Below are 13,924 nucleotides of genomic sequence, written 5' to 3'. Positions count from 1 at the left end.
GTTTGGGACTGCTTTGCTGCCTCAGGACCTGGACAGCTTGCTATCAGACGGAAAAAACGAATCCCCAAGTTTATCAAGACATTTTGCAGGAGAATGTAAGGCTATCTGTCTGCCAATTGAAGCTCAATATAAGTTGGGTGATGCAACAGGACAACAACCCAAAACACAGAAGTAAATCAACAACAGAATGGCTTCAACAGAAGAACATACGCCTTCTGGAGTGGCCCAGTCAGGGTCCTGACCTCAACCCGATTGAGATGCTGTCGCATGACATCAAGAGAGCGGTTCACACCAGACATCCCAAGAATATTGCTGAACTGAAACAGTTTTGTAAAAAAGAATGGTCCAAAATTCTTCCTGACCATTGTGCAGGTCTGATCCACAACTACAGAAAATGTTTGGTTGAGGTTATTGCTGCCAAAAGAGGGTCAACCAGTTATTAAATCCAAGGGTTCACATACTTTTTCCACCCTGCACTGTGAATGTCTACATGGTGTGTTCAATAAAGACATGAAAAAGTACAATTGTTTGTGTGTTATTAGTTTAAACAGACTGTGCTTGTCTATTGTTGTGACTTAGATGAAGATCAGATCAAATTTTATGACCAATTTATGCAGAAATACAGGTAATTCCAAAGGGTTCACATACTTGTTCTTGCCACTGTAAGGAAATCAGTCAAATGAAATAAATTCATTAGGCCCTAATCTATGGATTTCACATGACTGAGAACACAGATATTCATCTGTTGGTCACAGATATCTTTAAAAAAAAAGCAGGAGCGTGGATCAGAAAACCAGTCAGTATCCAGTGTGACCACCATTTGCCTCATGCAGCGCGACACATCTCCTTGGCAAAGAGTTGATCAGGCTGTTAATTGTGGCCTGTTGAATGTTGTCCCACTCCTCTTCAATGGCTGTGTGAAGTTGCTGGATATTGGCAGGAACTGGAACACTGTCGTAGACGTCGGTCCAGAACATCCCAAACATGCTCAATGGCTGACATGTCTAAGTATGCAGGCCATGGAAGAACTGGGAAATGTTCAGCTTCCAGGAATTGTGTATAGATGCTTGTGACATGGGGCATTGCATTATCATGCTGAAACATGAGACGATTGCGGCAGATGAATGGCAAGACAATGGGACTCAGGATCTAGTCATGGTATCTCTGTGCATTCAAATAGCTACGAATAAAATGCAATCGTGTTCATTGTCCGTAGCTTATGCTTGCCCATATCATCAGCCCACCGCCACCATGGAGCATTCTGTTCACATCAGCAAACCGCTGAGGTGACTTATGGTAGAGAAGTGAACATTAAATTCTCTGGTAACAGCTCAGGTGGACATTCCTGCAGTCAGCATGCCAATTGCACGCTCCCTCAAAGGCGGGGCATGTTTCGGAGTACGGATAACTCCACCTTCGCCTCCCAAGCCCGTTCGGGAGTTTCAGCGATGAGACAAGATCGAAATTGGTGAGAAATAGGGAGGTAAAAAAACTTGTGTGACAAAACTGCACATTTTAGAGTGGCCTTTTATTGTCCCCAGTACAAGGTACACCTGTGTAATGATCATGCTGTTAAATCGGTTTCTTGAAATGCCACACCTGTCAGGTGGATGGATTATCTTGTCAGAGGAGAAACTCATTAACAGGGATGTAAACAAATTAGTGCACATAATTTGAGAGAAATAACATTTTTGTGCATATGGTAAAGTTCTGAGATCTTTTATTTCAGCTTATGAAACATGGGACCAACACTTTACATTTATATTTTTGTGCATTGTTTATATGCCTTATATAAATGATTTTTCCTCATCAATCAACATACAATACCCCATAATGACAAAGCGAAAACAGGTTTTTAGAAATGTTTGCAAATTCAGACCCTTTGCTATGAGACTCGAAATTGAGCTCAGGTGCATCCTGTTTCCATTGATCATCCTTGATGTTTCTACAACTTGGAGTTCACCTGTGGTAAATTCAATTGATTGGACATGATTTGGAAAGGCACACACCTGTCTATATAAAGGTCCCACAGTTGACAGTGCATGTTAAAGCAAAAACCAAGCCATGAGGTCGAAGGAATTGTCCGTAGAGCTCTGAGACATGTCCCCAAGAACACAGTGGCATCCATCATTCTTAAATGGAGGAAGTTTGGAACCACCAAGACTCTTCCTAGAGCTGGCCGCCTGGCGAAACTGGCCAGGGAGGTGACCAAAAAAATCGATGGTCACTCTGACAGAGCTCCAGAGTCCCTCTGTGGAGATGGGAGAATGTTCCAGAAGGACAACCATCTCTGCAGCACTCCACCAATCAGGCTCTTATAGTAGAGTGGCCAGACTGAAGCCAATCCTCAGTAAAAGGCACGACAGCCCACTTTGAGTTTGCCAAAAGGCACCTAAAAACTCTCAGACCATGAGAAACAATATTCTCTGGTCTGACAAAACCAAGATTTAACTCTTTGGCCTGAATGCCAAGCATCACGTCTGGAGGAAACCTGGCACCATCCTTACGGTGAAGCATGGTGGTGGCAGCATATGTTTTTCAGCGGCAGGGACTGGGAGACTAATCAGGATCGAGTGACAGATGAACAGAGCAAAGTACAGAGAAAATCTTGATGAAAACCTGCTCCAGAGCGCTCAGGACCTCAGACTGGGATGAAGGTTCACCTTCCAACGGGTCAACGACCCTAAGCACACAGCCAAGAGTGGCTTCGGGACAAGTCTCTGAATGTCCTTGAATTGCCCAGCCAGAGCCCGAACTTGAACCCGATCGAACATCTCTGGAGACCTGAAAATAGCTGTGCAGCGACACTCCCCATCCAACCTGACAGAGCTTGAGAGGATCTGCAGAGAATGGGAGAATCTCCCAAAATACAGGTATGCCAAGCTTGTAGTGTCATACCCAAGAAGACTCAAGGATGTAATCTCAGCCAAAGGTGCTTCAACAAAGTACTGAGTAAAGGGTCTGAATACTTATGTAAATGTCATACTTCAGTTATTTTTTATAAATTTGCAAAAATACAACTATTTTTGATTTGTCATTATGGGGTAGGTTGATGAAGAAAATATATAAAATCAATTTTAGAATAAGGATGTAAAGTAACAAAATGTTGAAAAATACTTGTCTGGATGCAATATTTACACAGGAATATTCAACACTGAAATCTGTTACTCTCGTTACTTGAAATGCATCTGCTGACAACAATGAAAATGAATCTTTGTCTTTAATGCAGGGTTAGATCTAAGTGTCAGAAGCTATTGAGTGGAATGGTTTCTTTGTTATAAAATGGAATGTTTTTTCTGCTGGTGTATCCTGAGGCATCTCCTCTCTGAGAACCTCTTCCCGCAGTGTGGACAGGCAAATGGCCTTTCTCCCGTGTGGACCTTCAGGTGCATCTTTAGGTTGCCAGCCTGGGCGAAGCGCATGTGACACTGGGTACAGCTGAAGGGTTTCTCCCCTGTGTGGACCCTCTGATGCCTCTTCAGGTCACCTGTCCGGGCGAAGTGCATGTGACACTGGACACAGCTGAAGGGTTTCTCCCCTGTGTGGACCCTCTGGTGCCTCTTCAGGTTGCCAGCCTCAGCAAAGTGCATATGACACTGGGTACAGCTGAAGGGTTTCACCCCTATGTGGACCCTCTGGTGGATCTCTACCTTCTGGGGGCAATTGAAGCCTTCATTACAGAACCGTTTCTCTTTACTATTGCCTGATGTTGCTCCCCCTCCCCGAGCCTTGGCCCTTTGATCCTTAGAGTTCAATACCGGATCGAAAAAGTCCCGGCTCTGTGAATCGGAAGGCCCCATCAACATGGACACTGTGTCGAGATCCCTGAGCGTGTGTAAAGGGGAATGGGACGCAACATTTGGATTTGTCTCTAAGCTTTCTCTGTAATCTAAGAAATCTCTGCCTTGTGAGTGTCCTACTCCTAAGTGAGTCTCATCTACATTCCATGTCAGAGGAGCCTCGCCCTTCACAGTCCTCTCATCTATGACTATAACCTCCCCTTTCTTATCTAGGCACCCTTCAGAGTATACACTACTACTGTACCGGTTCCAGTCCCCTCTAGACAGATCAGTCTGTGTCTCTAAATCCAAGGGCATGTTGCCAGGGTCCATCTCTGTTGTGTAAGAACAAGATGAATCATTGCCAGTCTCCAACACGTCACCCGAGTCCCCATGGGAATGAACCGTCCTCAGGCTCGGGTTACCGTAAAGTAAATAATCTGAGCCAGGAGCAGAAGGACAGCCCAGTGGTCCCAGCTCCAGTCTCTCTGGGTCTGACATTTGGTTAAGTCCTGTGTGTAAGAACCTTTGTGTTACAGTTAAAGTCTCGGTGTCTTTCTCTGACTTCAGGACAGCATTCGGCGTTCCACTGACCTCCGTGATGCTGCATTGGGCCCTAGGATGGGGCGCGGAGGCGAAGTCCTCCGTGGCTACAGGGGGCGCCACTCCCACCGCTCCAATCTGGATGTCTATGCTGTGTCGTGGGTCCTCCTCTCCTTCAGTCCTCTCCTGTTTGACCAGAGACGATCCTCCAGGACCTGCCTCCTCTGCATCTGCAGACTGACACAAGAAGAGAGGAGGTTATTATTGGTACATGAGTTAAATTGGATAACAATGTCATAGAGAAGTCTCACAAGATCCCCTATGGCAGATAAATAAGGATGTCCATGTAAGCAAGTGTATAGCTGAGGGAGTCTTTCTGAAATAAACAGGACACATTTGATGTACTGTCATGTTACACTATTACACAAACCTCTATCACGATAACGCGCTGGGTTGAGGTTCCACTCCCCTCATCAATAGTTATTGGTTGGTCATCTCTCCATGTTCTGTGTCCTGCAGGCTTCACAAAGCTCCTGTGGCCTTCAGTGAGATGTCCTTCACCTAAGAGAGTTATTGGGGGAAAACGGGTGGTTAAGTTAGGTACTGTCAATGCTCAACACTTAATTCTACACTAATGACACTGACTACAATTGGCAAAGCTTTAAGCAGGGCTGGACTACCACATCTGGGGCCCCGGGGCATCTACAGTGGGGCCCGAAATTATTGACACCCTTAATAATAAAAATGAACAAAAATGACTGTATAAAATAAATCCTTACAATACTGAACTTTATTGCATGCTCCAAATTTTTGGGGGGAATTATAATAATACAATTGCTCTGAGAAATAGATTTTAACAAGTAATAAATACAATTCTCAAAAAGGGTAGGGGTCAAAATTATTGACACTACTGTTTTCAATACCTCACCTTGTGAGGATAATGGCAGGGAGCCTTTTCCTAATGTTTTTTGAGTTGGAGAACACATTGGGAAGGATGTAAAGCCTTGTTCACACTGAAGGCCTTGACGCTCAAATCAGTCATTTCCTGACATGGCTACGCTAGTTGTCATAGCAACGTCGGGTGTGCGCACAGTTGTGTAGGCTGATTGGTGGTGGTGCACATGCTTCCTATCACTCAGAACTTATTTAGCAAGCTAAGGTGACAACAATGCCTGCTATGAACGCTTTTAAAGATCCAACTTTCAAAATGTGTCCTTTTTGGCTAGTCACAGCAGTCAACTAGCTGGCTAGGAAGCCGTTTAGCTTTATAGCATATTCACTCATTTGTTTGTAAACGATGAACAAGCTAGTTAGCTACCAAAAAAACTGTCAACAGAGTAGCTAGCAAGCAACAAGATATGCCAAATAAGTCTTAAAAACCACTCGAGGGCAAATAAATCAGATTTGACTGTTCAGACAAGTTGCATGGCCAGGAATCAGATTTGTATGGCTTGAAATATCTGATTCAATGTGCTTTTTGGCTGTCAGAATGCAAGAAAAAGATCAGATTCAAATCAGATACGCAAGAAGAAAAAAAATTGTCACTTCAAACTGCCAATGTGAACAAGGCTATAGACCATTCCTCCATACAGAATCCTTCCAGATTCTTGACATCCTTCGTCTGCGCTTATGGACTACTTCCACTGGCCCCAGGACCAGTGGAAGCAAAATAGAGCCATAACATCAAAGATCCATCACCATATATTACAGTAGGTATGGGGTTATTTTCTGCTCATGGATCCTCATTTCAACACCAAACCCACCACTGGTGTGTGTGGCCAAAGAGCTCTATTTTCATGTCATCCAAAAAAGGAAAACACCTGGAGTTTGCTAAACAGCATTGTCACTTGGATTGGAAGCGGTGCTTTAGTCAGATGACATGACCATCAGTGGTGGTGAAAATAATATACAAAAAGTCATACAATATAGTTCAGTATTTGAATAATTTATTTTACACAGCCATTTTTTGCTCATCTTTATCAAAGGTGTCAATAATATCAGACCCCACTGTACCTCCAGGGCAAATGTGCAGTTTTATAACTAATCTCATGCTATTTTACACATTTAGCTCATTTCCTGCAATTCAACACATTTTGCCATGAGGCAGAGAGAAAAATGTACTGTTTTATAGCTAATCTCATGATATTTTACACATTTTGCCTTGAGGCTGAGAGAAACATTTTGAGTTTTTAACCGAATTCCCTGCAATTCTACAGATTTTCTACAGTTTATGACCTGTTCATATGCTATCTGGAGGGGCCTGACCTCCAGGTGACCCACAACCACCTCCTCCAGGACTGCTGCTCTGGGCATGTGGCAGCAGTGTATAGGAGGGAGGTTCCTAGGTGTGAGAAGTGTGCAGAAGGGCATGAGACAAAGGAATGTGTAGCATTAGGGAAAGTAGTGGTATGTGTTAATTGTAGGGCTGCCCATGGGACTGGGGATCAGAAATGTCCCGTGTGAGAGACTCAGGTTGAGGTTTCCAGGGTCAGAGTAGTGCAGAAGTTGTCATATGCTGAGGCAGTGAAGAAAGTAGAGGAAGATCGGTCAAGGGGGAGGGATCCTGAGAGGAGTGTTGTGAGTAGTAGATTTGTACCAATACAGAGGGATAGGCCAACACGTGATATATGTTTCAGTAAGACTCGATTTTTAGCATTTATAGAAATGGTTATCAACTGTACTGCAGGGATGGAACGTAAGTCACAGAAAACTGCAGAGAGGTATTTGGATGTGCGAGACTTGACATCAGAAGAGTTACAGGGTGTGTTAAGTGGTGGTGTCCCATCCTTTCAGGTTGTTGGCCTGAGGTAGCACTAAATCGTTTTAAATAGTGGAGTAGGGTGGTGATCTTTTTTCTTCTTCTTTTGTGTAGTGTTAGATGGTATTTATTTATTTATTCAAGCAAAAGTATAAGAGCGTTGTACTTCAGTCTAGTAGTTGGCGGTAATGCAACATTTATTGGATGCCAACTGCCGTTAAACCTCATCGAAGAAGGACTGCTGCTCAGAATAAATCCCTTTAGTTTGCAGGGTACAGCCTAACTCACAACGTTCAAGTTTCCCCTCACAAAACTAAAAATTTGCTGAGTACCCCCCAAAAATTTGAGGCAACATTGGTCGTGAGGTGTTGCTTTATTCATTTTTTTTTTAAACCAGGTTTGCTGTTCACTTGCGCTATATGAGATGGGAGTTCCATGCAATCCCGGCTCTGTATAATACTGTACATTTCCTTGAATTTGTTCTGGACCTGGGGACTGTGAAAATACCCCTGGTGACATGTCTGGTGGGTTAAGTGTGTGTCAGTGTTGTGTGTAAGTTGACTATGAAAACAATTAGGAATTTTCAACACATTGTTTCTTATAAAAAACGAGAAGCGATGTAGTCGGTCTCTCCTCAACTTTTAGTCAAGAAAGACTGGCATACATAGTAATGAAATTAGCCCTCTGACTACAGTGAAGAGCAAAACGTGCTGCTATGTTCTTGGCCAGCTGCATGTTAAAATTTGCTCAATGCCCCAAAAATGTTAAGGGAACCTTGCCCACAACTGGTGCTTTCATATGCTATCTGGGGGAGCCCGACCTCCCCCAGCAAAATATTGGGGCCCTCAAAATATTGGGGGGGGGGGCCCTGGGAGGTTAAGACACATGTGCTGCTTGCCGTTTGGTAATACGGCCCTGGATGTAATGTAAGACTTATAATAAATTCTTGACACTTATTGATTTTGTTCCATCCATCACATTATTTAAATTGAGTATGACAATAGTAAATAAAGTAAATCAAAAATCTGGTTTGAATAGTCTTTGTGCAATAAGTATCTCTTATTAATTAACCTGCCTGGTAAAATAAAGGTAACATGGGGGGAAAAATGCACGATAGGGGAAGTATGGCATACTATCCAAAAACTGACCAAGACCAAACTCTGGGTAAGACATCTGAACACATGCGCAGAGGGGAACTGGACAACAGGCCCCGCAGCCTGGGCCTTCTGCAAAGTGTAGCCTACCTCTTGTTATTCCTCTGTATCGGTCGGGGATCTTGACACTACTGGGGCGACTGGCGAGGACGCGCTCTCGCGTTGTCCTCTCAGCGCGCTCCCGTGTCACCTTCAGTTCAATTAGCTGTAGTTTCCTCCGCAATGCCCTGTTTTCTTTCTGGCTTTGAGTAATTTCCAAACGAAACACTGCATAGTCGTCGTCTACGAGTTTACAGATCTCTGCAACGGCCGCATTCGCTAGCACCTCCATAATGGAGGCTATTTGAGTGTGAAAAATCATAACGTTTGAGTTACAGGTAGCCATTGTTAGCTAACGTTAGCAGCTAACTATCATTAACTATATCACCTATATAAACCAAGTACTGTCTTCAACGCGAATTAAACACTACCAGGGATACATAAGTAATGCTGTGCAGTTAAATCAATCATATTTTGAGTTCCAGGGTGTTAATAAATGTATAAATAACAAAAAACTGCTAACGTGGAAATTGTTCTTGATCACTGTTCACTTCCGTTTACTACTTCTTCGTGTGGTTTTCCGGCCGGCTAGACGCTTTGTTGGGTATTACTGCCTTTCACTGTTCGGAAAGTGCATTGCACATTTGTTCACAAAAAAAGTGGAATATCATCTGATATTTTGGTTATAAGACTGAAGTCACACATTCTTTTGTGAAATTTTGCAATATACCACGTTACTTCTTAGCAATACATGTATTGTATTAGAAACATTACAAAGCATGGTCATCCGTTTTTATTTTTTTGTATGTAATTATGGCCCAAAAATATTTTGACTGATAAAAAAAAAAAATGAGTGGCTGGTAGATTTTTTTCCTGTACCTGCCAGTGGCTGGTGGACCGCAAAGTTAATATTAGGCCTTAATGTTAGCTGATTAAGATTGTCATAGAACAAAACGTATAAGATCTAAGCCAGTGGTTGTATCCACATACCCATACTACATCCTAAATAGAAAGGCCGTTTGAGTATGTGATTTTTGTTTTATAGTATGTGGCATTTTGAAAATGTTGTACGCTTTAAATGCCTGGATGTCATACTCATTTCGGCTTGTCATGTAGTATGAATGAATTGTAAACTTTTTGGACATTTCACACCCACAATGCATTCAAACCGGAAAAAAGGAGGACATTGAGATATCATAGTACTCTGGAAGTAAAACAAAAAACTAATTTAAGTTGGCAAAGAAGACGAGCAAAGAGTCTCTGTGTTAAAATGTAATGTGTGTTTTGTTGTCCTTAAAATGATCATGACCATTGAATTGAACAGCTTTGAAAACAGATTTATAAATAGGGATGATATTTGGATTTAGAACTGTGTATCCAGAGATTTTTGAGGATGCACTTTCTGGTTTATATCTGCGAAGCCATATCAAAGTAGTACGCTACGGCTGTGGCATAACGCATACTTTTTACGAAACATTGTCATAAATAGTATGAGACAATTTGTTTTATACCTTTATTTAACTAGGCAAGTCCGTTAAGAACAAATTCTTATTTACAATGATGGCCTAACCCGGACGACGCTGGGCCAATTGTGCGCCGCCCTTTGGGACTCCCAATCACGGCCGGTTGTGATACAGCCTGGAATCGAACCAGGGTCTGTAGTGGCGCCTCTAGCACTGAGATGAGTACATACCATGCAGTTTAAGTATATAGTACACTGGTATGGGTATGGGTATTCAGACACAACCTGTGTTTACCACAGACGTTATTTCCGGCATTTATCCAAAAACTCCATTAATTTCCCTATAGGCTTTGTACAACAAACCATGGCGGGTGTTAGTGCCTATGAAAAGACACCCAACACACTCCACCACCTCTTCACACTACTTTGGCCCTAACAGGTCCTATACCAACACCGTCGGCTTGGAAGCTGGAACCCCTTCTCTCAAAACCCCCGTAGTTCCTTCTACATTCAAATCTAACACCCCAAAACTTCTCTGCTACTACCAATTCAATCTTCTGTACCATCTGTACAGTACAATTTAAAGGGATACTTCAGGATACTACTTCCCCAGGCAGATGAACTAGTGGATACCATTTTTATGTCTTTGTGTCCAGTATGAAGGAAGTTAGAGCTAGTTTCGCAAGCCAATGCTAACTAGCTCTATCACAATGTGTCTGTTAGCATGCGCTTCACGAATTGTACTCCCACTGGGCCCAAGACATCTCTGGCATTTTCCTGGTCATTCGGCTGAGGCTTGGAAGCCTTCACCTCACCTCTCAGCGCAGGTTCTTACAATTCATTTTTCTCAGGTTCAATTTCTGAGAGTTCACCATCTGTCGACTGCTCAGGGTTTTCAGGACAGGAACATCAAATCAAACTTTATTTGTCACATGCGCCAAATACAACAAGTTACCGTGAAATGCTTACTTACAAGCCCTTAACCAACAGTGCAGTTCAAGAAGAGTTAAGAAAATATTTACAAGGGACTCCCGGGTGGCGCAGTGGTCTAGCTGTGCCACCAGAGATTCTGGGTTCGAGCCCAGGCTCTGTCGCAGCCGGCCGCGACTGGGAGGTCCATGGGGCGACGCACAATTGGCCCAGCGTTGTCCGGGTTAGGGAGGGTTTGGCCGGCAGGGATATCCTTGTCTCATCGCGCACTAGCGACTCCTGTGGCGGGCCGTGCGCAGTGCACGCTGACCAGGTCGCCAGGTGTACGGTGTTTCCTCCGACACATTGGTGCGACTGGCTTCCGGGTTGGATGTGCGTTGTGTCAAGAAGCAGTGCGGCTAGGTTGGGATGTGTTTCTGAGGATGCATGGCTCTCGACCTTCGCCTCTCCCGAGTCCGTATAGGAGTTGCAGCGATGAGACAAGACTGTAACTACTACCAATTGGATACCACGGAATTGGGGAGAAAAAAGGGGTAAAGAAATTTAAATAAATAAAACATTTACCAAACAAACTAAAGTAAAAAGTAAGTAACACAATAACATAACAATAACGGGGCTATATACAAGGGGTAGCGGTACAGAGTCAGTGTGCGGGGGTACAGATTAGAGGTAATTTGTACATGTAGGTAGGGGTGAAGTGACTATGCATAGATAATAAACAGTGAGTAGCAACAAAACAAATATAGGGGGGGGGGGGGTGTCAATGTAATAATCCGGTGGCTGTTTGATTAATTGTTCAGCAGTCTTATGGCTTGGGGATAGAAGCTGTTAAGGAGCCTTTTGGTCCTAGGCTTGGCGCTCCGGTACCTCTTGCCGTACGGTAGCAAAGAAAACAGTCTATGACTTGAGTGACTGGAGTCTCTGACCATTTTATGGGCTTTCCTCTGAAACCACCTATTATATAGGTCCTGGATTGCATGAAGCTTGGCCCCAGTGATGTACTGGGCCCCAGTGATGTACTGGGCCGTACGCACTACCCTCTGATGCCATACCAGGCGGTGATGCTACCGGTCAGGATGATCTCGATGGTGCAGCTGTAGAACTTTTTGAGGATCTGGGGACTTTTCAGTCTCCTGAGGGGGAAAAGGTTTTGTCGTGCCCTCTTCACGACTGTCTTGGTGTGTTAGGACCATGATAGATCATTGGTGATGTTGACACCAAGGAACTTGAAACTCTCGACCCGCTCCACTACAGCCCCGTTGATGTTAACGGGGGCCTGTTCGGCCCAACATTTCCTGTACTCCACGATCAGCTCCTTTGTCTTGATCACATTGAGGGAGAGGTTGTTGTCCTGGCACCACACTGACAGTTCTCTGACCTATAGGCTGTCTCATTGTTGTCGGTGATCAGGCCTTCCACTGTTGTGTCGTCAGCAAACTTAATGATGGTGTTGGAGTCGTGTTTGGCCAAGCAGTCGTGGGTGAACAGGGAATACAGGAGGGGACTAAGTACACACCACTGAGGGGCCCAAGTGTTGAGGATCAGCGCGGCAGACATGTTGTTGCCTACCCTTACCACCTGGGGGCGGCCCGTCAGGAAGTCCAGGGTCCAGTTGCAGAGGGAGGTGTTTAGTCCCAGGGTCCTTAGCTTAGTGATGAGCTTCGTGGGCACTATGGTGTTGAACGCTGAGCTGCAGTCAATGAATAGCATTCTCACATAGGTGTTCCTTTTGTCCAGGTGGGAAAGGGCAGAGAGCATTATCACACAGTCATCCAGAACAGCTGGTGCTCTCGTGCATGCTTCAGTGTCGCTTGCCTCGAAGCGAGCATAAAAGGCATTTAGCTCGTCTGGTAGGCTCGCAGCACTGGGCAGCTCGCGGCTAGGTTTACCTTTGTAGTCCGTAATAGTTTTCAAGCCCTGCCACATCCGACGAGTGTCAGATCCGGTATAGTACGATACAATCGTAATCCTGTATTGACGCACAGCTAACTAAGATGTTTGGTGCTGTATATGTCAATGAAAAATTGTGCATGACAACTAGTCGTCTCTTGTTGAATGACAACAAAGACTTTAATGGAGAATCTCTACTGTTGACCAGTCACCGACGAAGGGGCGTAGACATCAGCTCCGAACTTCGGCTTGCCTCATAATATATGCACAAACTCTTCCAAACTCTTTTGGCTGGGAAGCAAGCGGACGCCTTAACACAGCTTACAATTGAAGGGTCTCTCCTTGGTGTGAACATTCTGGTGGTCCTTCACATACTTAGCCTAAGCGAAGCGCTTACCACGTACGGCTTGTCGGCGTCTGTCCTAATGCTCGGTCACCCATGTTGTGACCCAATAACAGCAGAGGTGGTTCAGGTGGTTAGTCTTTGAGCTCTCTCCTTGACTGAGTGTTGTTTGGATTGTGTGCTGTGTTATAGGCTATGTACCTCTTCTGGTGAACGTGCAACCTGACCATGTCTGTATTGGTGAGGTAACCATGAGGTAACTGAGGAAGGCCAGACATAGGTCCAGCTTCAGGCTTTCTATGAACCCAGTCACCAGGTATTAAACAAGACCCTGACGGAGAAGACAGACTTGCTGATAGACTCCCACCACTCTCTGCGAAGGCTGAAGCCCAGGGTGGGTCCACGGTCTCTCTGATGACCACCAGGATTGAGATTGTTCAGTCTACCTGTCCACTGGTTGTGTTCTGTGTGCTGGTGGAGTCTCTGTCCCTCATGGTTCGGTCCTGGTTCTGACTTAGGAAGGAAGAGGGACGGTTTCTGATCCAGGGTCCTGATCCGGGGTAGGGTTTTGTAACCAGCCGCTTCCGCTTCAGAGGTCAAGTCTCTCCCGCCAGCAACACCGGATATCAGCAGGTCCTCACGGATTGCAGACTGTAAAGACAAATTGAACAGAAAAGCATGAAGGTTTATATAAGAAACTCTTTGCTGTACACACAGAAACATGACATGATAAACACATCTCTAACAATGATTCAAGTACCTAACTGTCACGCCCTGACCATAGAGAGCTTTTATTCTCTATGTTGGTTAGGTCGGGGTGTGATTTAGGGTGGGTCATCTAGACGTTTTATATGTCGATGTTGGCCTGTTATGGTTCCCAATCAGAGGCAGCTGTTTATCGTTGTCTCTGATTGGGGATCATATTTAGGCAGCCATTTCCCCTTTGTGCTTTGTGGGATCTTGTGTTTGTGTAGCTGCCTGTGAGTAGTCCAGAACGTCACGTTTCGTTTGTGCTTGTTTGTTTTG

At 44.5% G+C, this 13,924-nt stretch overlaps 2 protein-coding genes across 2 annotated transcripts in view; both read right to left on the bottom strand.

The window, feature by feature from the left end:
* Window positions 1-13,924, bottom strand: part of LOC120034801 (zinc finger protein GLI4-like) — a 320,522-nt gene that overhangs the window by 202,264 nt on the left and 104,334 nt on the right. The gene's annotated exons all lie outside the window — the stretch shown is intronic.
* Window positions 3,048-8,828, bottom strand: LOC120034824 (zinc finger protein 846-like). Its single transcript, XM_038981467.1, has 3 exons — window positions 8,325-8,828; window positions 4,753-4,883; window positions 3,048-4,559 (listed from the first exon to the last, which is right to left on the bottom strand). Exons 1-3 carry the CDS (start codon window positions 8,617-8,619, stop codon window positions 3,276-3,278), a joined length of 1,710 nt encoding a protein of 569 aa, XP_038837395.1. The 5' UTR covers window positions 8,620-8,828; the 3' UTR covers window positions 3,048-3,275.

Source organism: Salvelinus namaycush, chromosome 42, assembly GCF_016432855.1.
Source record: "Salvelinus namaycush isolate Seneca chromosome 42, SaNama_1.0, whole genome shotgun sequence".
In the NCBI taxonomy this organism is placed as follows: Eukaryota; Metazoa; Chordata; class Actinopteri; order Salmoniformes; family Salmonidae; genus Salvelinus; species Salvelinus namaycush.
Note: the sequence above shows the minus strand (reverse complement) of the source record. Positions and strands in the feature narration are given on the sequence as shown.

Excerpts from the sequence above, each read along its gene's own strand:
- LOC120034824 (XM_038981467.1), bottom strand. The coding sequence starts at position 8,619 with ATGGCTACCTGTAACTCAAACGTTATGATTTTTCACACTCAAATAGCC. Across the intron at positions 4,884-8,324 it reads ATACAGAGGAATAACAAGAG|GTGAAGGACATCTCACTGAA; the intron begins GTAGGCTACACT and ends TAACTCTCTTAG. Across the intron at positions 4,560-4,752 it reads AGCGCGTTATCGTGATAGAG|TCTGCAGATGCAGAGGAGGC; the intron begins GTTTGTGTAATA and ends TTCTTGTGTCAG.